Source organism: Panicum virgatum, chromosome 2N (assembly GCF_016808335.1).
Source record: "Panicum virgatum strain AP13 chromosome 2N, P.virgatum_v5, whole genome shotgun sequence".
In the NCBI taxonomy this organism is placed as follows: Eukaryota; Viridiplantae; Streptophyta; class Magnoliopsida; order Poales; family Poaceae; genus Panicum; species Panicum virgatum.
In genome coordinates this window covers 68,441,041-68,465,511 of record NC_053146.1, presented here as the reverse complement: position 1 = coordinate 68,465,511, position 24,471 = coordinate 68,441,041, and the positions used below count along the sequence as shown (strand labels likewise).

Sequence of the window (24,471 nt, the reverse complement as noted above, 5' to 3'; positions counted from 1 at the left end):
CTTGAGTTCTGTATTGTCTTTTCTGTTCAGGTTCTCTTTAGGCCAGGACTGTCAACACGCTGAAGAACAAGTACTGAACCCAACTACCGGTCAGCAGGAAACTACGAGGCAGTGGTATTGTCTCTCAATACATGTTATACAATGCTATGATATCAACACTGAACCCAACAGCAGGTCAGCAGCAAGCTATGTGATACATATGTCCCATTAGTTGGGGCTCATTCATTAATATACACTGTACTGTACCTATATCCTCAATTACATGTTCTACATTGTTACAACAACAATCGGTGCTAGATACGTTTGATGTACAAGTTACAGATCTCACAATTTACATGGTATGAACATGTTCTGTTCAAAAGAGATCAGCACAGCAGAAGGGATAGTACCCAGCTTCTCCTGCCGATTCTGAGACAACTCTCAACTCCCTCTGAATCTTTCTCCGTTCATAGAAGACTGGGCATGCAAGGGAAATACACTTGACCCCACTTTCAACGATCCAGTCTGCGCCGCCACAGTGGCCACATATCTGGACAGCAAGTTCAAAGCTTCACTGTCAGCTCATCTTAAACAAATGAGATCAATCCTATGTGTTTATGCACAAAAAATATTAAACATAAAATACTGCTCAGTTATTTGCCAAAAGAATGCAGATTTTCAGATATTTTGACAATATTTCTCGTTATACACAACAGTTGGAAATCGATAACGAGACTAGTATGTGTTGCCACAATTTGAATGTAAATGCTAATGAAACAATATTTCACCCAGTGATACTATTTCCCTTAGCATGAATATTCTGTTTGACTCAGAATCTCTCTCTATCTTTTAAGTGGAGTGAAGTAAAGCTGTAAATGTGAAGGTAAACTACACAAATATGTTTGACACAATAACCAGGCAACACGGACTTACAGCCGCAAGATGTTGGATTTCTTGCTCCAACTTTGATGTTCTGCCAGCAACTACAGTGGCAACAACAGCTTCATTTTTCAAGCAATTTCCACAGAAGCTCTCTGATCCTTGAATTAGATCGCCACAAATTGAACAGTGGCTTGACATGTAGTATGTATCTATCCTGCCTCCTTTGCTGGAGGCTTTATTATGCAATCCTAATCGGATGAACTTGCCATCACGAGAAAACAAACCATGACCAGAAGAAGACTGGCGCTTCGCAAGAGTTGGTCGTATGGGACGAGGCATCTCATTAAACCACTTATTCATGTCGGCACCAAGGAGTCCGAAAACACGTTGTAATGCAGGGATAATCTGCTTGGTTATGTAATATAGTTCATTTAATCTATAAGGAGATCCAACTTCTAGAAGTCCATAAGGATCAATAACCATGTCAACGAGACGAGCCCCTGGTTCCCCATGGATTACAACATATGGCACTCTCTCTGCATACCGAGGCTCTGCCCTTGGATCAGACAACATAGCTTTTGTTGCAACAATCGCTGCAGGTGGCAGAGTGGAAGCCCTTGCGCTGTAAGTACCTAATCGGACCCCCTTTGCAAAAATAAAGTCACGGATAGAAACTTTCCCTGATAATATGCGCGTCCACTGACGCTCCAAATATAGCCTGACCTGCAACGGTAGAAGACAAGCTATACGCTTGAACAATGATAAAAGGAAGGAAAATGATCCTTACAAAGAGGAGATTAAGGAACACTCCTTACTTTGGTCAAGTCCTGTTCTTCAAACATTATTCTGATAGACCGTTCCAAAATCTTTGCAACTGCTGGGCACGTATCTCTCCGAACTGTTTCTATCCCCTTGGCATCAAAGACTGGCTCATTTTGTTCAGGACTCTCGTAGCTATAGCCAACATATCTCTTCTTTGTAAGAAGAAAGCATGGCTGATACACTTTCTCAAACTTCAATGTGACTGGATCAGGATTTATCGCAGTTATTGATGAGGCAATCTCCTTTCCTATTCTGAATGCTTCTTCCCTAGAACGCCCTTTTAGAAGAACAAACATACTACAGCAGAAACAGTTGTATAAGCCCAATATTTCTACATTATACTTCATAGAGAATGAAACAAAATAATACCTGTCAGTATCACCATACACAACCCTAGCTTTCCACAAAGGATGCTGGTTGACAAATGATATTGCTATTTCAAGCGTTCTACGACCACATTGAACAATGCTGTCTGCAAGCTCTGCACAAGGCATCCGACCGCTGAACCCAGCAGCTGTGTAGCCATATGTCACATTAGCTATCAGCTTCAGAGCAAGCTGCCGTGCATTGAATATCTGGAAATAAATTAATTATTTATAACTTATCCACCAATTGGTAAGGACAGTCCTTTACTGAAAATAAAGATTGCAAAAGGTAAAGCAACACGAGGACTGCCTATGCACAGCACAGGCTAAATGACTATTGTATCATAGTACAATCACAATACCCGTAAGAGATTAAGGCATTTCACATGATGTTCGAAAAATGGTTTACAAAAAGTGAGTACCCTGTGCAGAACTTGCTGGGATGGACCCAACTTCTTCATTGCTTGTTTCACCATAATTCTTGTTGACAATATCTCCTCTAGAAGGCGAGGAAGCACACCTTTTCTTATCTGCAGAGTACCATTGAGATTGTTCTGGAAAGGTAAGTACTTTCTAGGGAAACATAATGTGCAGTGATAAAGTGAATGTGCCAGGAATCAAAACGTGCAATTGAGAACAAAAATGTTTAAGAATATAGCTTGATCAGATAGGTTGATCACTTGATCTACCAACCATAGAGGTAGTCAGGTAAAATGTAGTATAGGAACAACTATCCATAAAAGGTTGCAAATTTGCCATTACCAATATGAAGATCAGATATTGCTCAGAAATTAAGAACATCACCTCAGGTTGCACATATAGGACCCCATTTGGAGTAAGCAGGAGCTGATTTCTCAGATCTACAAGTGTATGTGGATCTGCCGAATATGAGCTGACACCAAGTACATTTGACTTCGATGGGAAAACTTTACCCAGGCATGTAGAATAACATAGGTTATACGCTATTATCATGGAAGGATAGAGGGACTGAAAATCCAATACAACAACTGGATCAGGGTAGAAGGCTGATTCTGGTTCTATTACGAGCGGCAAGCACTCCATGGCTGGCTGAGAAGCAACCTGCAAAGTAAGCACCGAAGAACAACAAGATGCTGGAAGTAGTGGAAATTAAAAGTTGGCAGAAAACATATCCTATTTTCGAGGTTAAAATGAGGTTGTGAATGGCCAGCCTGTAGTTCTACAGAAGTTCATAAGCCCATATCTAGCTATTTACATAATGCCACATCTTAGGATCCCTACCAACAAAATGTCATTCTTGGCAGAAAAAAAAATCATGCAATGTATGCTCATCAGTAGAATTCAAAATTGAACAAGATATGCTGTTCTAACATTGAAGATTCAGAATTAGGTAATAACTAATAAGCAATCATAGTGATCAATTACAGTATATTTAAAGCAAAATAGAGAATCCAAAATTGGTAGGTGGCAAAAAAATGCACCTGTTGATTCCCGGGCGAAATTGCAAGGTAGTTCTGTGTATGAGCCAATCTCAGGAGCATAGATTCAACACGATACTGAGACCCCCGAGAAAGAACAGAAAAGAAGTCAATACCAAATACACGGGCAAGTTCAGATGTTCGATTCACCTGCATGTCAGGTCGAGTAACATTAGGACACTCTTTAAAAAAAGTAACATTAGGACGCTCTTAAAAAAAAGTACCGTTAGGATGGTTCATCTTTATTGTAAAAGTTGAGCTATCAGAAAAACAAAATGCATAGTTTGTTCAGGACATGTCAATCGAAGCAAGTTGTCCAAACGATAGAAAAAGGTAGCAAAATTGAAACGTCAAGTTGCATAACTGATAAAATATCTGAACTGAACAAACAAGGGAGGTCTACCATGGAGGAAATTCAATTTACCAGGTCCAGTTGATTTATTATTTCAAGGTTGATTCTAGCTCTATTGCTAATATATTCTATGCATCGGTGTCTTCCTCGTCCAGGACCTGTTGCAAACCAGCGGTTCAATATCCTGTTTGGTATCAGAGGTATCTTTCGCCTCAGTACTTCATCCGCTACAGCTTCAAGGGAGTAATTATTAAGCTTAACTTCTGCACGCATGAGACGCCATAAATTAAGCACAATTCTTCCACCAACATGTATACCACTCACATGAGTATGACTCCAATCGTTCTCACTGACATCATCAATAACATCCTCAGCAGAAGATGCTTCAGCAAGCACCTGTTATGTGGGGCAAACACTATGTTAGGCGTCCAAAGAATGTGGCCGGTTAGTTGTCAAGTATCTTCGTTGGTTTTAGATCGAGTCGAGTCCGGTTGATTAGCTGTTTTGGTTCAGGTTGTTAGAGATTGAGATAGAGTCGGTTTGTGTTTGTTAGCGTGAGTCGGAGTCAGGATAGGATAGAGATTTAGTTAGTTGGTAAAGAGTTGCTGTACGGGATATATATATCCCCAACCATGTAATCTCTTGATGAAGGAATATACAAGTACTTTCCCTCTACCACCTCCAAACCAACAAGCGCAGAGCAGGGAACCAACGAGTTCTCCCCTCTGTTGTCAACTATCGGCTGGGGTAATCCCTGGCTATTACATTGGTATCAGACGACCAGGGTTTCCTACGCCATGGGTGACGACGACAAGGTCAAGGCCTCAGCCGAGTCCTTGGCTGAAGCTGAGAAGGAACACCGGGAGCTGATGGCGGCTCTCCTCAAGAAGCTAGACGTTCTGTCCTCGCTGGAAGATCGTCTCGGCCGGATCGAGCACACGCAGAAACAGATGAGTCTGCATGCGCAAGGTCCCGAGCTCCTCCATCAACGCAAGGAAGGCCCTCTCGGCCATACGCGCTTCCACAAGTTGGAGTTCCCATCCTTTGATGGCACCAGCGACCCACTGCCTTTCCTCAACCGCTGCGAGCACTATTTCCGTGGTCAGCGCACGCTCGAGGAGGAACAAGTCTGGCTTGCCGCTCTCCATCTTCAAGGCGCGGCGCAGCAGTGGTACATGCGTCTGGAGCGAGAAGAAGGCGTGCCCTCCTGGCGTCGATTCTCAACCCTCCTGGACATGCGATTTGGACCTCCCATCAGATCCAATCCACTCGGAGAGTTAGCAGCATGCCGACGCTCAGGATCTGTTGCAGACTATCAGGAACGGTTCCTGGCGCTTCTCACCCGCGCAGGTCCCCTTCTGGAATCGCAACAAGTGCAACTCTTCATCGCCGGGCTAGGCGAGCCCCTTAGCATCGACGTCCAGCTGCAGGGACCGAACTCCTTGGAGGTTGCCATGAGTCTCGCTCGCGCTTACGAGCGCCGCGAACAGATCACGGCCCCGCCACCGCGTTCCGGACGCTCTGGTCTTGCGTCTTCACGCGGCCTCCTCCCGAGCCCGTCCCTGCCGACCGCGGCGGCCACGGCATCTACGGCGCAAGGCTCTTCGTCGGCGACACCACCGGCGTCGATTACGCCGACACCCACCCCCGGCACGGTCACGGTCGCCGGCCGCACAGTGCGCCGTCTCTCGCCATCAGAACTTGAAGAACGACGTCGCAATGGCCAATGCTTCAACTGTGATGAGAAGTATGTTCGGGGCCACAACCGTGTCTGTGCTCGCCTCTTCATTATGGAGGTCGCTAGCAGAGACGAGGAAGAGGATGCAGCTGAGCACGACGACCACCACCAGCCGCACATCTCTCTGCATGCCATCGCTGGGGTCTGCACCCGCGACACCATGCAAGTGCGCGTTCAGCTGGGGCAAATCTCGGTGATTGCCCTCCTGGACTCCGGATCAACCCACAATTTTGTGTCCGAGTCCGCAGCGCGTCACACGGGTCTGTGCTTCATCCCACGCACGGATCTAGCCGTCACGGTCGCCAACGGTGACCGCGTCCGCTGCCCGGGCGTCTTCCGTGACGCCGCGTTCTCCATCGACGCCGAGCCGTTCCGCGCCGACGTTTACGTGCTGCCACTCGGAGGACACGACATGGTGCTGGGAACTGACTGGTTGGCCACGTTAGGTCCAATCCTCTGGGACTTTGGCCGCCAAACCATGTCCCTGTGGCGCTCCAACCGGCGCGTCAGATGGCGCGGTGTTCCGGAGCGGATTGGAGCCCACCTACGCGCGATGCAGGGTCGCGAGTTGCTCGACGTCCTCCTGGATGAGTTTGCCGACGTCTTCGCTACCCCGACCGGTCTACCACCCAAGCGCGCCCGTGACCACTCCATCCATCTCTTGCCCGGTACTTCCCCGGTGGCCGTCCGACCCTACCGGTACCCTCAGCTACAGAAAGATGAATTAGAGCGTCAGTGCCGCGCCATGGAAGAACAAAGCTTGATCAGGCGCAGCTCATCACCGTTCTCAGCGCCAGTCCTCCTGGTCAGGAAAGCAGATGGCAGTTGGCGCTTGTGCGTCGATTTCAGGGCACTGAACGAGCGAACAATCAAGGATAAGTTCCCAATTCCAGTGGTCGAGGAACTTTTGGATGAGTTGTTTGGTGCTCGCTTCTTCACCAAATTGGACCTCCGCTCAGGTTACCACCAAGTCCGCATGAACCCAGCAGATATTGGAAAGACAGCGTTCAGGACTCATGATGACTTGTATGAGTTCCTTGTCATGCCCTTCGGCCTCACCAATGCGCCGGCAACCTTTCAAGCTCTGATGAATGATGTCCTCCGGCCATTTCTCCGATAGTTTGTGCTCGTCTTCTTCGATGATATACTCATTTACAGTGCATCATGGGCAGAGCACCTTAGCCACATTCGAGCAGTACTGTCAGTGCTTCGCGAGCACAAGCTCTTTCTGAAACGTTCTAAGTGCTCGTTTGGTGAACCAACAGTGGCTTATCTGGGACATGTGATCTCTGAAAAGGGCGTTGCCATGGATACCAGCAAGGTCCAGGCCATTCTTGATTGGCCACTGCCGTCATCAGTCCGTGCACTTCGTGGCTTCCTGGGCTTAGCAGGGTACTACCGCCGCTTTATCAGAGATTTTGGATCCATAGCGGCACCACTGACGGCATTGTTGAAGAAGGAGGCTTTCCAATGGTCCTCTGCAGCAGAAGTGGCATTCAAAGAGCTGCAGCGCGCTCTCACCTCGGCCCCAGCACTTGCGCTTCCAGACTTCGACAAACCTTTCACGGTCGAGTGTGACGCGTCCGGGTCTGGCATTGGCGCAGTACTACACCAAGACAGCGGGGCGATTGCGTTTTTCAGTCGTGCTCTTCCACCCCGACACCGAGGACTTGCAGCTTATGAGCGTGAACTCATTGGTTTAGCACAGGCAGTGCGCCACTGGCGGCCATACCTTTGGGGTCGTGCGTTCGTCGTTCGCACCGATCACCAACCTCTGAAGTTCATACTCGATCAGCGTCTCGCCACCATCCCTCAGCACCACTGGGTAAGCAAGCTCCTGGGGTTTGATTTCAAAGTGGAGTACAAGCCCGGCCGGATGAATGTCGTGGCCGACGCGCTCTCACGCCGCGACGCCGAGACAGCCACTATTCACGCGGTGTCAGCACCTTCTTTCGATCTCCTGGCAGAGTTTCGCGCAGCTGCAGCAAATGATGAGTCTATGCGCCAGATGCATGCGCGGGTAGAGAACGGCGAGATGGGCGACCAGTGGAGCATCGTGGACGGTTTGGTTACTTACAAGAACAAGCTGTTTGTGCCAACGTCTTTTCCCTTGCTCTCGGAAATTCTTGCAGCAGCTCATGATGACAATCACGAGGGTATCCAGCGTACTCTTCATCGCCTTCGCCGGGATTTCCATGTGGAACATGCCAGCACCATCGTCCAGGATTATGTTCGTGCATGCTCGGTATGTCAGAGGAACAAAGTTGAACATCTGAACCCGGCCGGCCTCCTTCAGCCCTTGCCAGTTCCATCGGCTGTATGGCACGATGTTGCCATGGATTTCGTTGAGGCACTACCCAAGGTTGGAGGCAAGTCTGTTATTCTCACTGTGGTGGATCGATTCTCCAAATACGCACATTTCATTCCACTTGGACATCCATACACTGCAGAATCGGTGGCCCGGGTATTCTTTGCAGAAATAGTTCGCCTCCATGGCATCCCAGCATCCATTGTTTCTGACCGAGATCCGGTATTCACATCTGCGTTTTGGAAGGCTCTATTCGCTGCGTCAGGAACTAAGCTGCTCATGAGCTCAGCCTTCCACCCTCAAACGGATGGCCAGACGGAGGCCGTGAACAAAGCTATTGGTATGTATCTGCGCTGCTTGACTGGAGACCGGCCGCGTCAGTGGCTTCGTTGGCTACCTTGGGCAGAATATGTCTACAATACGGCGTACCATACAGCTCTCAAGGAGACACCCTTTCGTGTGGTTTACGGTCGTGACCCGCCGGTGCTGCGCACCTATGACTCGGGGGATATCAGAGTGGCAGCCGTCGCCCAGACCATGGAGGAACGAGACGCATTCATAGAAGACGTCCGTTTGCGATTAGAACAAGCTCAGGCCGTTGCCAAGGCCACCTATGATCGCAGTCACCGTCCCATTCAGTTCGAGGTTGGCGACTGGGTTTGGCTTCGCCTTCACAATCGCCCCCATGGCTCCCTGCCTGAATCTGCTCGTGGAAAGCTACGACAGCGCTATTTTGGCCCTTATCAGATTACTGAGAAGATCAATGCAGTGGCCTTCCGCTTGGCCTTGCCCCCTGGTTCCCGCCTGCACAATGCATTCCATGTTGGCCTCTTGAAGAAGTTTATGGGTCAGCCACCAGCGCTTCCTCCCCCGTTACCACCAACCCATAATGGTGCAATTGTTCCTGTTCCCTCTCAGGCGCTAAAGACACGACTGTATCGGGGCGTTCGTCAGATTTTGGTTCAGTGGGAGGGTCTTCCTCCGTCTTCAGCTTCATGGGAGGATCTGTCGTCGTTCCAGGAGCGGTATCCTTCATTTCAGCTTGAGGACAAGCTGTTGCTCGAGGGGGGGAGAGATGTTATGTGGGGCAAACACTATGTTAGGCGTCCAAAGAATGTGGCCGGTTAGTTGTCAAGTATCTTCGTTGGTTTTAGATCGAGTCGAGTCCGGTTGATTAGCTGTTTTGGTTCAGGTTGTTAGAGATTGAGATAGAGTCGGTTTGTGTTTGTTAGCGTGAGTCGGAGTCAGGATAGGATAGAGATTTAGTTAGTTGGTAAAGAGTTGCTGTACGGGATATATATATCCCCAACCATGTAATCTCTTGATGAAGGAATATACAAGTACTTTCCCTCTACCACCTCCAAACCAACAAGCGCAGAGCAGGGAACCAACGAGTTCTCCCCTCTGTTGTCAACTATCGGCTGGGGTAATCCCTGGCTATTACAGCACCTGACTGGAGTCATCAACTTGAACTTTAGGTGGATGATTCAGCTCAGGCGGTGGTGTTCTTGAAATTCTTTTCAGCAACCCTATTCCCAGATAAGCAGCTCTTTCAGCAAGAAATCCTAAAGATCCTAACTGAATCTCCCACCCGACTAGGATATCTGGATCAATTGAACAGATTGCACTGATAAGATTGTTCAAAAGGTCCCTCTCTTCAGGGAAGACGTCTATATTACAGCCAGTAATACCATCCGGATTTCTGCATATACAAGAATGAAGAATTCTGTGACATTTGAGTCTAAGAGCAAGTAAAAAGGAAAAGAAAATATCACAAGCCAGCACAAGGAAACATCCACAGTTTCTGATAGAATCAATCAAGTCTATAATTGATCAATTAGTAACTTAGCTATGCAAGGCAACCTATTTTCGTGAAATATGACATCAGTTGTCATTGTCACCATCCTTGTCAATTGATATGTCATACGGATCTCACTTGTCTATAATTTGAAGGGAGTCAGTCACTTGGCAGGGTTGACAGTTAATTGCCATTAACTTCCTGGAAACCTCCTCCTAACTGATATTTTAAATTTAGAAAAATTTGCTGCAGTTAAAGATAGATACTATTTACTTCAAAAAAAAAGAACAAGATGTTGGTTATGAGAAGCTTTGACGCCTTTGTAGATTTCTATAAAATCAAATATAGCTCAGTGTGATGATCGCAAAATGAACAAGATTTAATATCAAGTGGCTTCAGACCTCCTGCGTGATTTGTCATTGTTGTCACGTATGAACACATGAACTTCGACAGTATTGTCAGCATCATCCTCGATGGCCAAAGACACAGCATTGATGGCATCAAAACGTGGATCAGGACGCAGCTCTCCTCTGCTTTCTGTTAAAACCTGCTTAGCAGTGAAAAGAAGCTAGATGTCAAGATTCAAGAGGTTCATTCTACTTTTGTTAATATCCGAAGCATTTAAAATATTTCTATTTTATGATTTGTCCATTAGTCATTAGAAAGTCAAGCTTTCATGACTCATAAGCTTGTCCTTTAGTCATTGGCAAGTCAAACTTTGTCATGACTGATCAGAACGATAATTCTCATTGATTGGTCGGAAAACAATAAATTATTCCACAGCATCCATGGATGAATGAAGAAAAAGAATTATATTTATTGGGAACAAAATAGAAAAGAATGAGGTAGAACCTCCATGCTAAGTATAGTTAGTTGTTGTCCACCACCGATACTAGCAGGATCACGAAATCCAATTTGACTGAGAGGTGTGAACTTATCCTTCTCATTTCCAGCTGATATCTGGGAAAAGTCATGCCACTCATCCAACTGTTTACTTTCTTTGTTATATAATAAAGTGGATTCCATGACATCACCAACAACAGAAACTTTTGTTGCAGAATTCTCCGAAGTAGATCTGGTAGGAGAATTCCGTGACAAAGTAGAACTGTGTGCCTCATCCTTATCAGTTGGGACTCCCTCATCATAGTTGCCGTAACCTGAAACACATACAGACACAAATGAAATCAATTTGTGCAAGAAACTTCTTGTAAATGAAAACTAAAATGTGCAGGAAATCTTGAATACCAGTGGAAATACTGGAACAAGATTGTTGGCTTAGCCACTGGCCCACAGCTACTGCAGATGGCGGCGAAAGTGCGTGTGTCAGCAAATATAGGGCCGATCCGTCATTTTGGAAATGAGTTGGGACACCCAATGCACCACCTGCAAACTCACTGCTTTCCATATGCTGAAACAATTCATTCTGCCTATTCTCCTCTATATTCTGATTGAAAAATGGAAGGAGATCAGCTAATCCCATTTTAGCAGCTGAAAAAGAAAGCAGAAGAAAATGTATTAAATTTATGGACTTAAAAAAAGGTGTGCCTTATGAGGGATGCTAGCAATCTGTTTGAAATTAAATCATATCCATTGTGACAGCATATAGAATTGTTGGGTACTTACATTCACGTTGTCCACAACCCGAAGGACTCTCCAAACCAGAACATACATGGTTCTTCAACGGAGGCTTCTGAGCAAACGTCATCTGTAAACATTCATCACCAGAATAAGCTATTGCTGAGTTTGGAATATCACTTGAGAAATCATGAAATTCCAATCCCCCAGAATTCACAAATTCACTCTCTTTAGCCATGGTGCATGTTGCAGCCCCAGAACTACCAAACTCCAACTGTTCACGATGGAAAGATCGCCTCCTTCTCATCAAATCCCTCACAGAATGACATACTGAATCATGTACATCTATAAAACTAGAAGATTCCCTGTCAGTGTTGCCTGTGGTATCATGATAGTTCTTATCAGCTGTACTCTCATTAGATGCATTAAAATCCTTCTGTGAGGGCATTGCACTGCAGTGATCATGATCATTTCGATGCGCCCGCATTTTTCTGGAAAGAGGCAAAGAACCCCAGAGATGTTCAGTTCCTCCACGCTTACTGGCTGATTTTGAAGAATTCTTAGTAGGTGTGTAACTCAGCGATCCTACTGTTTTCCTAGCGATCTTGGTCCTATCATATTCTTGGGAGACTTTTGGGTTCTCATCAGATGACCCATCAACCTGAGGAATGGTGTTGCCCACCGAAGCAGTAGAATTAGGCCTTACAGAATCGAGGTAAGATGTATTTGTGTTTGGTTCTTCTGCTGCATTGACAGGATTAACTGAATCAAGAATATCCTGGCACTCCTGCTGAGAAGCACTGTCAAAATCAAGGTGAGCAGACTCTAAAGCAACTTCAATGGACTTCTTGGCAAACAAAGGGCTGAGGATGACTTCATTAATTAATTCATCGTCAGTTGTTGGTTCCTCTGCAGCTTGTGAGGAGGCCAGCCAGCTTAAAAGTCCAAGGGCTTCAGCATCCACTTTCTACAAAAAGAACAATTCAAAGGAGATAGAAGTTCAGTTAATAGATAACAAAAGCAAATGAAGGGGGGAAAAACAAAGATACATGTGATTCCACAAACTGAAAATTTCAGGCCAACTAAAAGACAGCTATAGGGAATGAATGATGTAGGATCAGAAAATAATCAAGTGTTGTATCATGTAACATCCAAACTTCTTGCCCTTTCAAGTTTCAAAGCTATCTTTTTGTTTCCCCTGCCTGCTTGGCATCTCTTCTGGGGCTGCCCAGACCAAGAACAACATGAACCAGGAACAGCAACAACCACCAAAAGTTGTAAATCTTCAACTTATAAATTTTTCACATGTCCTTCATAGGTTTGTTGGGTTCTACCCTGCATACTATTTGATTTGCCTTTGCTTACAATATAGACGGACTCAACAACTTCCTATGATTTGAAGCAAGCCATGAAATGTAACTAAGATCTGAGGAGTGAGGAGTACCTTTTCACCTTCATCAGAAAACTGAGATAGTGTTCTTTGGGTCACAGGTGAGGACACAAGATATTCACTGTTTCTCTCAGGAGACATAGTCTGCACAATTTTTTTCAATGACCCTGAGCAAAGACTTGCATTTGGTTTGTCATTTTGCATACCAGCAGAATTACCAACATCAGTATCATCACAGTAGTCATCCTGTGAGAATGTAACAGTCCCAACAATATCAGACAATGATTTGAAGCATCTTTCTAGCCTTTCGGACTCTTCTGTGGTAGAACCTTTACTATGTGGCTTGTCTTGTGAAAATAACATAGAAAGGGCACTCTCATACTTGATACCATCAAGAAAATCCTTAAGAACTTCTTCCCGTGAAGGTCTACCCAGATCAGTACATTTTGTTTCCTCCGACAATCGCAAGCATTCAAGTTCCTGAAGACAATAACATAGAGGTTTAGCAATTATTAACATTTTAATAGCACATGTGCACAAATAAAGTAGAAAACACACCTCCCAAACTGCTACAAGGGACTGAACCATTTTCGTATCTTCCGTAGTTTGAGAAAGAGAAGTGTACATCTTATACTTCTCATTTATGATGCCTGAAGGTGAAACTGAAATTTATAATGCAAGTTAACAATACATCAAACAATAGTGCTAGATTGTGGCAGCCAGACCTTCTACTCTTGAATCAGCTTCAAGCATTGAAGAACTATGTCGACCAGCGAAGCTCGAATTGGTTCCTCTCAAACAATGGGAAGTGGCTGAACTGCCCAGTATTGAACAATGTGACACTGTTGAAGATATCCAAACTGTTGGACTTTTTATTTCCGACTTATTTGATTGTGCCTATCGTTTTTATTCAAGAAAAAAAATAATGATTTTAGTATGAACAAAAAGGTTTGAACTAAAAATGTAGGAGAGAATAATGTGATGTATTCCTCCAAACCCTAGAAGGGTGGGAAATATAGTTCCTATACATGGGCCTCTATACATGGGCTCACATATACACCAACACCCCCCCTCCCCCGCAGTCTGAACTACCGGCACAGCGGTGTTCAAGACTGGACAACAAGAAAGCCAAACACCCCCCCGCAGTCTGAACAACCGGCGCAGCGGTGTTCAAGACTGGACAACGAGAAAGTACACGCGGGGCAAATACCCCACCCCCCGCAGCCACAACTAGCCACCTGCTACGTTGAGGCTGGAGCGAAACTCCGAGAAGATCGAGGAGGGTAGTCCCTTGGTGAAGATGTCGGCAAACTAGGAGGTGGTTGGGACATGGAGTACCCGAACATCGCCGATGGCGACTCTGTCGCGCACGAAGTGCAAGTCGATGTCCACATGCTTCGTCCGCTGATGTTGAACGGGGTTGGTGGAGAGATACATGGCGCTGACGTTGTCGCAGTAGACGAGCGTGCTCTTGGCGAGCAGGCTGTGGAGCTCCGCCAAGAGCTATCGTAGCCAGGACGCCTCCGCCACGCCCTTAGCGACAGCCCGGTACTCCGCCTCGGCACTGGAGCGGGAGACAACCGGCTGCCGCTTGGACGACCAGGAGACCAGATTGCCGCCCAGGAAGACGGCGTAGCCGGAAGTGGAGCGGCGAGTGTCCGGACAGCCAGCCCAGTTAGCGTCGGTGTAGACAACCAACTCAGCAGAGGACGAGCGGTGAAGGACCAGGCCGAGGTCCACAGTGCCACGGACGTAGCGGAGGAGACGCTTCAGCGCAGCAAGATGTGACTCCCGGGGATCATGCATATGGAGACAGACCTGCTGAATAGCGTAGGTGAGGCCCGGCCTGGTGAAGGTGAGGTACTGCAAGGCACCGGTCAGACTCCGGTAGGCAGTAGGATCAGCCACAGGATCACCCAGATAAGCAGACAGCTTCGCCTGAGTGTCGACAGGAGTGGAGCAGGGCTTGCAATCAGTCATCCCAGCGTGCTCCAGAATATCAAGTGCGTACTGCCGCTAGTGAAGGAGGAAGCCAGACGGGCGAGGCTCAACAGTGATGCCCAAGAAGTGGTGGAGCTAACCAAGATCCTTCATAGCAAACTCCTTCTGCAGAGAGGAGATGACGCACTGAAGCAACTGCTGACTGGAGGCTGTGAGCACAATGTCATCGACATAGAGCAGCAGGTAGGCAGTCTCATTCCCAAAGCGGTAGATGAAGAGAGACGTGTCAGACTTAGCCTCGGTGAACCCCAATGTCAGCAAGAACGTGACGAATCGAGAATACCAAGCCCGAGGAGCCTGCTTCAGACCATAGAAAGACTTGTTGAGCCGGCAGACCATGTCCGGACGACTGGAGTCCACAAATCCCGCTGGCTGAGAGCACTAGTATGTCTCTAACAGAGTGCCATGAAGAAACGCATTCTTCACATCCAGCTGGTGCACAGGCCAAAATCGAGAGAGCGCAAGCGAGAGGACCGTGCGCACCGTAGCGGGCTTCACCACTGGACTGAAAGTCTCATCATAGTCCACACCAGACCGCTGGGTGAAACCCCGGAGAACCCAGCGAGCCTTGTAGCGCTCCAGTGTGCCGTCAGACCGACGCTTGTGCGTCCAGATCCACTTGCCTGTGACCACATTGCAACCAGACGGACGCGGCACGAGGTCCCACGTTTGGTTGGCAAGAAGAGCCGCGTACTCCTCCTCCATCGCGCGACGCCAGTGAGGATCCGCCAAGGCGTCCGGACAGAGGAGGGTACCGGAGAGACCCGCGGCTCCCCCTCAGTGGCGGAGAGAGTCGCGGCCTGAGACGCCATCTGCCGAGTCACCATGGGATGGATATGTCGAGGATCCCGATGGACGACTGGCGGGTGGTACACCGCCGGCTCGACTGGAGAGAGAACCGGCGGAGGCGGCGGCGGCGGCTACGGCTCCGGTGTAGGCGTTGCAGGAGCCTCCGGAGCCGGAGGCGGCGCCGGTGTCGGTGCCGACCGACGCCGGTACACCTCCACCGGCTGAGCGTACCGCGGCGGCACCGGTGCCGGCACCGAACGCCGCTGGTACACCTGCACCGGCTGAGCGTACCGCGCAGGTGCAGGAGGCACCGGGGCCGCGCGTGGCACAGCAAGAGACCCCGGGGCCGCGCACGGCACGACAGGAGATCCTGGGGCCGCGCATGGCGCGACTGCAGGCACTGGGGCCGCGCGTGGCGTGACAGGGATCACCGGAAGCGGTGCCGGTGTATCGGGAAAATCTGTAGAGAAAGGGCAGACAGGTAAAGGTGGCTGAACCACCGGGTCAGTCGGAAACAGAGACTCCAATTCGGGGTCAGGAGAAGGTGTGGAGGAGGTGGAGTAGGGGAAATCCGACTCGTCAAACACGACGTGTCGGGAGATCAGGACGCGGCGAGAGGTGAGGTCAAAGCATCGGTACCCCTTGTGGTCAGGGGAGTAACCAAGGAAAACACAACGAGTCGAGCGGGGCGCCAGCTTGTGAGGAGCAGTGGCGGAGATGTTAGGGTAACATGCACACCCGAAGACCCGAAGGTGGTCGTAGCGAGGAGGGGTACCGAAGAGAGTGTGGTGTGGAGTGGGAGCAGGAGAAGCAGTGGACGGAAGGCGGTTAAGCAAGTAGGTGGCGGTGTGGAGGCTCGGCCCAGAAGCGCGGGGGCAGAGAGGCCTGGATCAGAAGGGTGCGCATGACGTTGTTTGTCGTGCGAATCATCCGCTCAGTCTTGCCGTTCTTGGGAGAGGAATACGGACAAGACATACGCAGCTGAACACCTCGAGAGAGGAAGAAAGAACGGGAGGTGGAGTTGTCGAACTCACGCCTGTTGTCACACTGGACGGCCTTAATGGTGAGGCCGAACTGAGTGGACACCCAGGCAAAGAAGAGGAGGAGGGTGGGGAAGGTCTCAGACTTGGCGCGCAAAGAAAAAGTCCAAGAGTAGTGTGAGAAATCATCGACCACCACCAGATAGTATTTATAGCCAGAAAGGCTGAGAACAGGAGAGATCCACAGGTCACAGTGAACAAGATCAAAGGCATGCGTCGCATGCGAAGAAGAAGAAGAAAAAGGAAGCCGAACATGGCGACCAAGCTGGCACGCATGGCAGAGGTGCTCAGCAGGAGCCCTAGTACCAGAAAGATCGATACTACGGCTGAGCTGAGCCAGAGCGTCGCGGCCGGGGTGACCAAGACGGCGGTGCCAGGTGGTAGAAGACGGCGTCGCGGCAAAAGCGGCAGACGAAGAAGACAAGAGTGGCGCTGCGGAAGACGGAAGGCAAAGGGTGTAAAGGGGCCCCGTGCTGTCACACCGGAGGAGCGGACGCCGGGAGGCCGAATCCTTTACAGTAAGGCCAGTAGAGTCAAACTCGATGGAACAAGAGTTGTCAGCTGTAAACTGACGAATGGAAAGAAGATTATGAACCATCCGAGGAGCAACAAGGACATTGGGAAGAAGAAAAGAACCAGGAGCAGAACCCACGGCGGTGACAGGAAGGCAAGACCCATCACCAACCATGATGGAAGAAGGACAAGAGGGGTGTGGGGGTCGGACAGAAGAGAGGATATTGGCATCTGGGGTGGTGTGGAAAGAGGCACCCGAGTCGGCGATCCACTTGGTGCTGACCGGCGGTGTCAGCCCCATGGCGCTGAAGGACTGCGCCAGTGCGGCGCCCACGGCCTGCACAGGCGGGGCGGCGGCGAACAAGGGAGCAGCACCGGTGAACATGGCCGCTGGCTAGGGCTGAGGACGAGACCACCCCCCTTGACCCTGAAACGGCTACATCGGGATGTGCCCTGACCATGGGGCGCTGAAGGATGGCCAGGGCGTACCTCCAGGGGCAGGAGTGGGAGCCGGAGTCGGGGTCGGAGTGCCCCGACAGAAGTAGCGCCGCCAGGACCACCACCACCAGCCCCGACGACGACGGCCGCGTCCTCCGCCACCCCCGGTCTGACCGGTGAGAGGAGCACCAAGGAGGGGGTCGGTCGGGTCGATCCGGGGTCCAGATCCAGAGGGCGGAGCCTAGTGGGAGGACGAAGCGCCGTGCTCAGGGAAGGGGACAATGGGCGGGACAAGGAAGTAGTGCTTCTCCGCGGCGATCCGACGACTGAGAGCGTCGGCCGCGGAGCGCTCGTGCTCCTAAGCGAGGGCAGCCGCGCAAACCCGCTCCTGAGCCGCCAAAGCCTCGGACTTGGCAGCGAGGAGGGCCGCGGCGAGAGCGGCGTCGGCCGTAGCAGCTCCGACGGCGAGCTGCTGCCCGCGGAAGGCAGCGGCGGCGAACGGCGCGTCCGCGGGGGGCAACGGCAGAGGCCAAGGAGGAGAGGGGGCAGTGCGATTGCGGCGCCCGCAGCTGGAGCCGCGCAGGCGCCCACGACCATAGTAGCCATGTTCCCGGAACTGTTCCCGGAACCGGAACGTTCCCTGAACGAGGAACAACGCTTATGAAGGATTTTTACACTAAATTGTTCCCGGAACATTCCCGTTCCCATTCCGGAACGAGGAACGTGGCCACGTTCCCGACTTCTATGCCCACGACCAGCGGGGCCTGGACAGGCGGAATCGCGCCCGCGCCCACGGCCGCGCCCCCCACACCTGCGCCCATGGCCAGCGGGGTCAGGGCGGGCGGATCGGGCGCGCCAGGGGCCGGTGGCGGCGGGGGCTCGGCGTCAGGAGGGCCGCGCGCGGATGCAGCAAACGCGGCGGCGGCGCCGGCCGGCGCGGGCGGCAGCTGCAGCCCTTCCTGCAGGGGAGGCTGCATGGGGCGCGGCTACAGGGGCGACTGCAGCACCCGCGGGCTGCAGGGGGCGCGTCTGCCGCGCCTGCACGGGGCCCGCGGCGGCGGCGCCTGCGGCGGCGCCCATGGCCAGGGCGGCGGCCGGGCCGCGCCAGGCCGGTGGAGCGCCAGGGGCCGCGGCGCCAGGGGCGGATCCAGCGCCAGCAGGAGAGGAGAGGAATGAGGCCGCGGCGCCAGGGACGGATCCAGCGCGAGCAGCAGAGGAGAGGAAGGAGGAGAGGGGAGGGAAGGAGGAGAGGGCCAGCGGCGCCGGTGCCGACAGCAGCGACGGCGGCAGCGGCTGGAGAGGGAAGAGGAAGCCTAAGCAAATGATACCATGTAGGAGAGAATAATGTGATGTATTCCTCCATACCCTAGAAGGGTGGGAAATATAGTTCCTATACATGGACCTCTAGATGGGCCTCAATACATGGGCTCACATATACACCAACAAAAAATAAAATGAATATTCAAATGAAAATCATTTGACGTTAACATAAATAAATATATAGAACTTATTTGAGATCTGATACAGCAATACAATCCACCTTTCTGCGAAAAGATGACTTAGGATGAAAATCATCTGGCAATGGAGGACGAAACTTGAAGTCTTTGACATGTATATGTCCCATTCCATACAAGTTGTAATCAACCTAAAACAAAAATTCAACAGAAACAACCATCAAATAAACAAACGTGTAGAATCACATCACTCACTGATATCATGCTGATTGTATACTTATATAAAAAAGGAAAAATGGTAATATTGTCTAGTAATCCACAAATCTAAAAATACAAAACAAGAAAACATTGTGCTTACCAAAAAGTGAAGAAGATATGGAATGTGAGATTCATAAGGCTGAAACACTCTATTAAAAACAGCACCACTCTGAAATCGAATACCTAGAAATCAGTCCCTGAAGAGTATTTCAAAACTTCTCAATAATAAGATGTTGTTTTCCATGGACTGCCCCAGAAAAATGCTAGCATGTTAGCCAAGTACTCCCTCCATTTCATCTTTCAGGGCTTATTTCGTTCCTTTGGGAAAAGCTTTTGACCAATGATTACACTATTAATGCATATTTTTTGTGACACAAAATTGATGTTATTATATTCGGATTAAAAAATACTTCTTACGATTGTAATTTACATCACATAAATGAAATATTAATAGAGCAAATCTTGGCCCTTATCCTAACGAAATGAAAAAAGCATTGTAAAAAATCGGAGGCAAAATGAGATTGTTGGAGAACAAAATTGATGGCTTCACACCATGAAAGGTTAAACATATCATGAGTTCATAACACAAAAAGGATAGCGACAAAATAAGGAAATGCTTTCAGGTGAATTAGTGAGGACTGAGGACCATTGACATGAAATTGATCACCACAAAGAACAAGTTTCACTAATCACTGCTGCCCTGTAAGCGGACAGATAGCATAACTGGGAATGCACAGCTAATGGGGAAAGAACAATAATATGTAATTGTTCACACATGTCTCCTTCAATAAATACTAAATGGTAAAACCAAGTACCTTTTTAAAAGAGAAGGAAAATGAAAGACAAAACCATTCACTTTGGACTTATTGAGCTTTCTGGAAATAAATGAATTTGCCAACAATGTACATCTTACCAACAGAAGGTTCGCAGCTCGAGAAACCTCATGAGGATAATATCTAGAGACAAAATCAAGGAAGTCAATTGCATAACGATGTTTTATAATCAAAAGATCAATCCATAAGGCTGCAGTCAAAACACCTCAAAATCACATCAGCAATAGAAGATTATGTGACACCATTTTGGTCCAAACAAGCAAGGCACTTATTACAATTCAAGAGCTGGAGCAGATGACCAAAGATTAACTCTAGTTTTGTCGTTTCAGCGGCCAACTGGTTTGGGAAGAAACTGTGGGACAAACTATATTCAAACCTTTCAACAAATTCCCTCGACACTGAATAGAAAGGATATAACAAGTGATTTTAACACATTTGTAGACAGTTGGATTTATGAAAATGGATAAACTGTGGATACAGATAAATCTTCATAAAAAGCTCCTCGGATGCATGGTAGCCATACAACTTCTTTGCTCTAACAAGGCTACATCCATGCACATGCTTCCGTTTTGATGGGCCACGAATCTGCAAGAAAACAATGATACACACAAATGGAGAACGTACACAACAAATAAAACAAAGTGGACTCCAGAATACCTGCAACGCTTTTTCAAGGTCACTCAGGAGACCAGTTATATATGAATTACCTAGAAAACAGATGAAAAGATGTATTAATTCAGCTGATCAAGAATTGCATTCCTTGACACTACAAGCAGCAGCTAATCTCCAGCACATCAGAACTAACGTGTAGGTTCTTTATAGAACAAACATGCAGCTAGTTGATTGCTAGACATGGTTGCCTTTTTGTCAGTAGACAATTAGCAGGTGCTTTACAGGCAGCCAGGCTACATCAACAGTAAGGCCTACTCTAGCTATGAGTCACCTAACTATGTTGTAAATTCAAGTTATTAATATTAAAAAATCAGAAGTGATCTCATCTTCTGTTACAAATCATGGTTATAGAAAAAAATCGATAATACTATTCGAAGCTCATGACAAGTCAATAAGAAACTCTACACAAGAATTTGCACGCCTATGGATAGAATTGTTTCAGGTAGCTTGTCTAGTAAATTTATAAACGCCTTGCAGAACAAAAGTGGAACCAAAATGATAAGCATTAGAAAGCATCAGTGATCTCCAATCTGTACCAGGGTGCATAGGTAAGAAGATAAAAATCACCTTTGTCTAGATTATAGAGCAGCTCCTCTGGACAAGGTACATACAAATATGGCAGGACCTAAACACCAATGAGAGAGTAGATATTTACAAACCATTTGAAACAATCAGGGACTGATGAAATAGATTGAGATAAAATCGTGGGGAAATGCAGGTGGACAAAAGGTGTATACTTTACAACATTAGAGACTGCAAATACACGGGCTGCGAACAAGATAAGCAGTAAAGCAGATATAAATCATTTTGTGTATGTCTACAGTCAAGAAAATTTGATTCCAAAGAAAAATCAAAAGAAAATATAATAAATGTACACCACGGACATGAACTTGTGAGAATAAAACTGAAGCTCTGCCTGAATTACAGCCCAGGCCGATCAGTGGAAATTTAACTGCACATGGGCATTGAGTTGGAAAAGTTAAGCTTAACTAGTGTCTCAGAGAGCAAAATACAGAGATGCTCATTTGCGCTACTATTCAAGACAGAGGCAGCACTAGCTAAACAAATAAAATTCACAGGAAGGCCAACTCAAACATAATGTACGGCATTACTGCTGAGGGGCAACGGGTACAAGCGACCAAGCGAGTGTTAAGTTCCTACAGATAGTGAACAAACAGCCACATCGAAATAAACAAATAGTATAATCTGGAACTACTGATCGACCCAAGCAACAGCATCCCAGGCAGGGGGCAGCCCACTTTGGTGCGCTACACAGAGCAAGTTCCCTCCAAATTTTCGAATTCAAATCCAAACAGGAAAAATCGCATGTCCGAGCTGTGCTACAGCTTCCCTATGGTGCCTGACGAGCACCGACAGGTTCGGAACAGAGAAAAATGCAGGGACAGACAGCAAGTTGACAGAGAAGCTGGCCTGTACGCACCCGGTGGATGTGGAGGCACGTCTTCTGCCCCGCGGGGGTGGAGCCGTAGATCCTGATCACCGGCACCTCCTCCACCTCCTCGCCTGAGTGCCAACAAGTTCACTTTCAGCGGGAGGTAGGTCTCTGCCGAGGGGGAAGGAGGTAGAGGAGGGGGACGAGCGGGGGGGGGGGGGGCACCGTGGAAGGGGCTGCGCGAGAAGTCGAAGCCGGGGAGGGGCGGCGCCATGTAGTAGTCGATGGAGACGATGCGGACGCTGAGGACAGGGGTGGGGGTCCCCGGCGTCGAGGGCTCCGGCGACTGCGAGGAGGACATGGCCGCCGGCGCGCGTTCTGGTCGGTTCCTCTGACGCCGACGGTGTGGGCTGTTTAGTGGGCTCAGGCTCCTTCCAGCGTACTACGCTACTGGGTGCGACTGGGTCGTCGTGTTCCTGCGCAACGAGTTTTTCTGTATGGGCGGCCCACAGGCCCCAGGCTGCAGAACACTCTGTTTGGGCTTTTAAGTGCGCAAAGCTATTGAAGCCCATATGGCGCGTCACTTTTAGCCCGGGCCCGCCCCTCCATCAGTCAGGGCGCCAATGGATCGGGCCTTTTTTTCATTTTTATATTTAAAAAGATTAAAATTTCAAAAATATATGGTCGTTTCAAAAAATTTAAAAAACGGGCCCCTGTCGCCCAGGCAGGAGGACATGCCTTTTTTTGTAAAAAAAATTTACAAACCGGTCCTCGATCAGCGCGGCATGGGGGCTCGGCGGCGGCGGGAGGGGGCGGTCGCCCCCCAACGGGCGACAGAGAGGGCTTGTCGCCCCCTCGGGCGACAGGGTCCCCTCCTTTATATAAGCCCCCCACCCCATTCCCTCCTCATTTGAGCCCAAAAATTCCACCAAAAATCTAGAAAAAAAAAGAGATGAACTTCCACCAAAAATCCTGAAAAAAAAAGAGGGGTGAGGAGAAGGGAAGCGGCAAAGTCCTGCCGGATTACGCACTTGTGATCTGCAGGTAATTATATTTGAATTCATTGATATTGTATAACAATTTAATATAATTAGTGCTATAGTATAACAATTTAAGTACGAGTTCGAGGATAGAATTAATTTTTGGATAGTGAAATATAGAATTGTAAATTTATAATGACAGTACCTTATTGATATTACAGCATAAGGCAATGGCTGCCTCCAATTCTGGAGGATTTTCATGGACTGAAGAAAAATCTAGTATAATACTTGATATCATGACATATCTTTTAATCAGTAAGAAGTTGGATCCATTAGCGGATGGTACGATAGAGATGGTGTTGTCCAAAATAGTAGAATTTAAAGATTTCATAATGCTTCGAGGTATTACAGCGCAAGATGTAAAGGGACACCTGCTAGAATGTCGGAATATATACATGAGAGTATGTGAACTAGCGAATCATCCTAATGTCATTGGATTCTTACAAAGTTCTTGTAAGATATGGATGCGGCCAGAGGTGTATGAGATGCATATTAAGGTAACTCTCATTCAATTCTAATTTCGTCCGTCATTTGGAATCTATATTTATAAAATAGTAAAATTGTAAGGTGAAACAAATACTCCTGGCTGCAACCCAGACTCTGCACATGCCGCAATGAGATGCGAGCATGGCAAATGCAATAACTTAGGCTTCATGCAGGAGCAGAAGGCTTTGCCATCTACTGTAATCAAACTCTCATGTACCACCCTATCTCTACGGATACCACGACCAGTTCTATCCTTGCATAGAACCTCAAATCAATGCTCCATTGTACCTGTCGATATGACGCGGTGTAGTTTGGCTTTTTCTATCTTATGTTGCGTATATTGTGTCACTTTTGTGCAAAACTGAATTTGGGGGTTGCTGATGTTTATGCTTGCAACCATGTAACGCTCTCTGAAATACTTCATGCACCCATACATGATGAACTCAACAATTCCCACAAGAGGAAAGGCACGACAACACCGCATAACCATATTGAAACACTCTGCATAGTTCGTTGTCTGAATAACATATCGCATTCCGTTAGTATCATAAAGGAATGACCATTTCTCCTTAGGTGCACCTCGAATCCAGTGTGAAAATGGCTTCTCAATTGAATTCCTAGCCTCTGCAGCTTGACTCATGCTGGTTCCTGATGCCCTTACCTTCACTTGCTCTGCAATCAACTGATCAAGCATCTGCCATAAAGCATTGAATTTTCTCTGTTGATTTTGGATGCACAACATCTTAAATATGTTCTTAAGATCCTTGTTCTTGAAGTAGTCATAGAAGTTTGCACCCATATGCCTAATGCACCACCTGTTGTGGACATCGGGCCATAATGGAGGCATTGTCGCAGTTCCGCGTTGCAATTTCATTATTGATTGTAGCA

General features: G+C 48.2%; 1 protein-coding gene across 5 annotated transcripts; it reads right to left on the bottom strand.

The window, feature by feature from the left end:
* Nucleotides 1–74: 74 nt before the first annotated feature.
* On the bottom strand, nt 75–22,473 carry LOC120662126 (DNA polymerase zeta catalytic subunit-like). Of its 5 annotated transcripts, none has more exons than XM_039941232.1 (24): nt 22,283–22,468; nt 22,106–22,188; nt 21,232–21,289; nt 20,650–20,699; nt 20,471–20,577; nt 20,073–20,115; nt 19,260–19,328; nt 18,988–19,092; nt 13,392–13,563; nt 13,225–13,328; nt 12,721–13,146; nt 11,325–12,243; nt 10,947–11,189; nt 10,554–10,858; nt 10,103–10,248; nt 9,353–9,605; nt 3,930–4,253; nt 3,509–3,655; nt 2,853–3,128; nt 2,471–2,578; nt 2,053–2,258; nt 1,677–1,980; nt 913–1,584; nt 75–529 (listed from the first exon to the last, which is right to left on the bottom strand). In XM_039941232.1, the coding sequence occupies exons 1-24, from the start codon at nt 22,416–22,418 to the stop codon at nt 356–358; spliced, it is 5,430 nt and encodes a 1,809-aa protein (XP_039797166.1). In that variant the 5' UTR covers nt 22,419–22,468; the 3' UTR covers nt 75–355. The 5 variants fall into 5 exon arrangements, 4 of the variants coding, with proteins under 4 accessions (XP_039797166.1, XP_039797167.1, XP_039797168.1 ...); XM_039941233.1 differs by having other exon boundaries at nt 118–529; nt 13,225–13,316; nt 22,283–22,435; XR_005670198.1 differs by lacking the exon at nt 75–529 and having other exon boundaries at nt 1,282–1,584; nt 2,053–2,197; nt 22,283–22,472.
* Between the last annotated feature and the right edge of the window lie 1,998 nt (nt 22,474–24,471).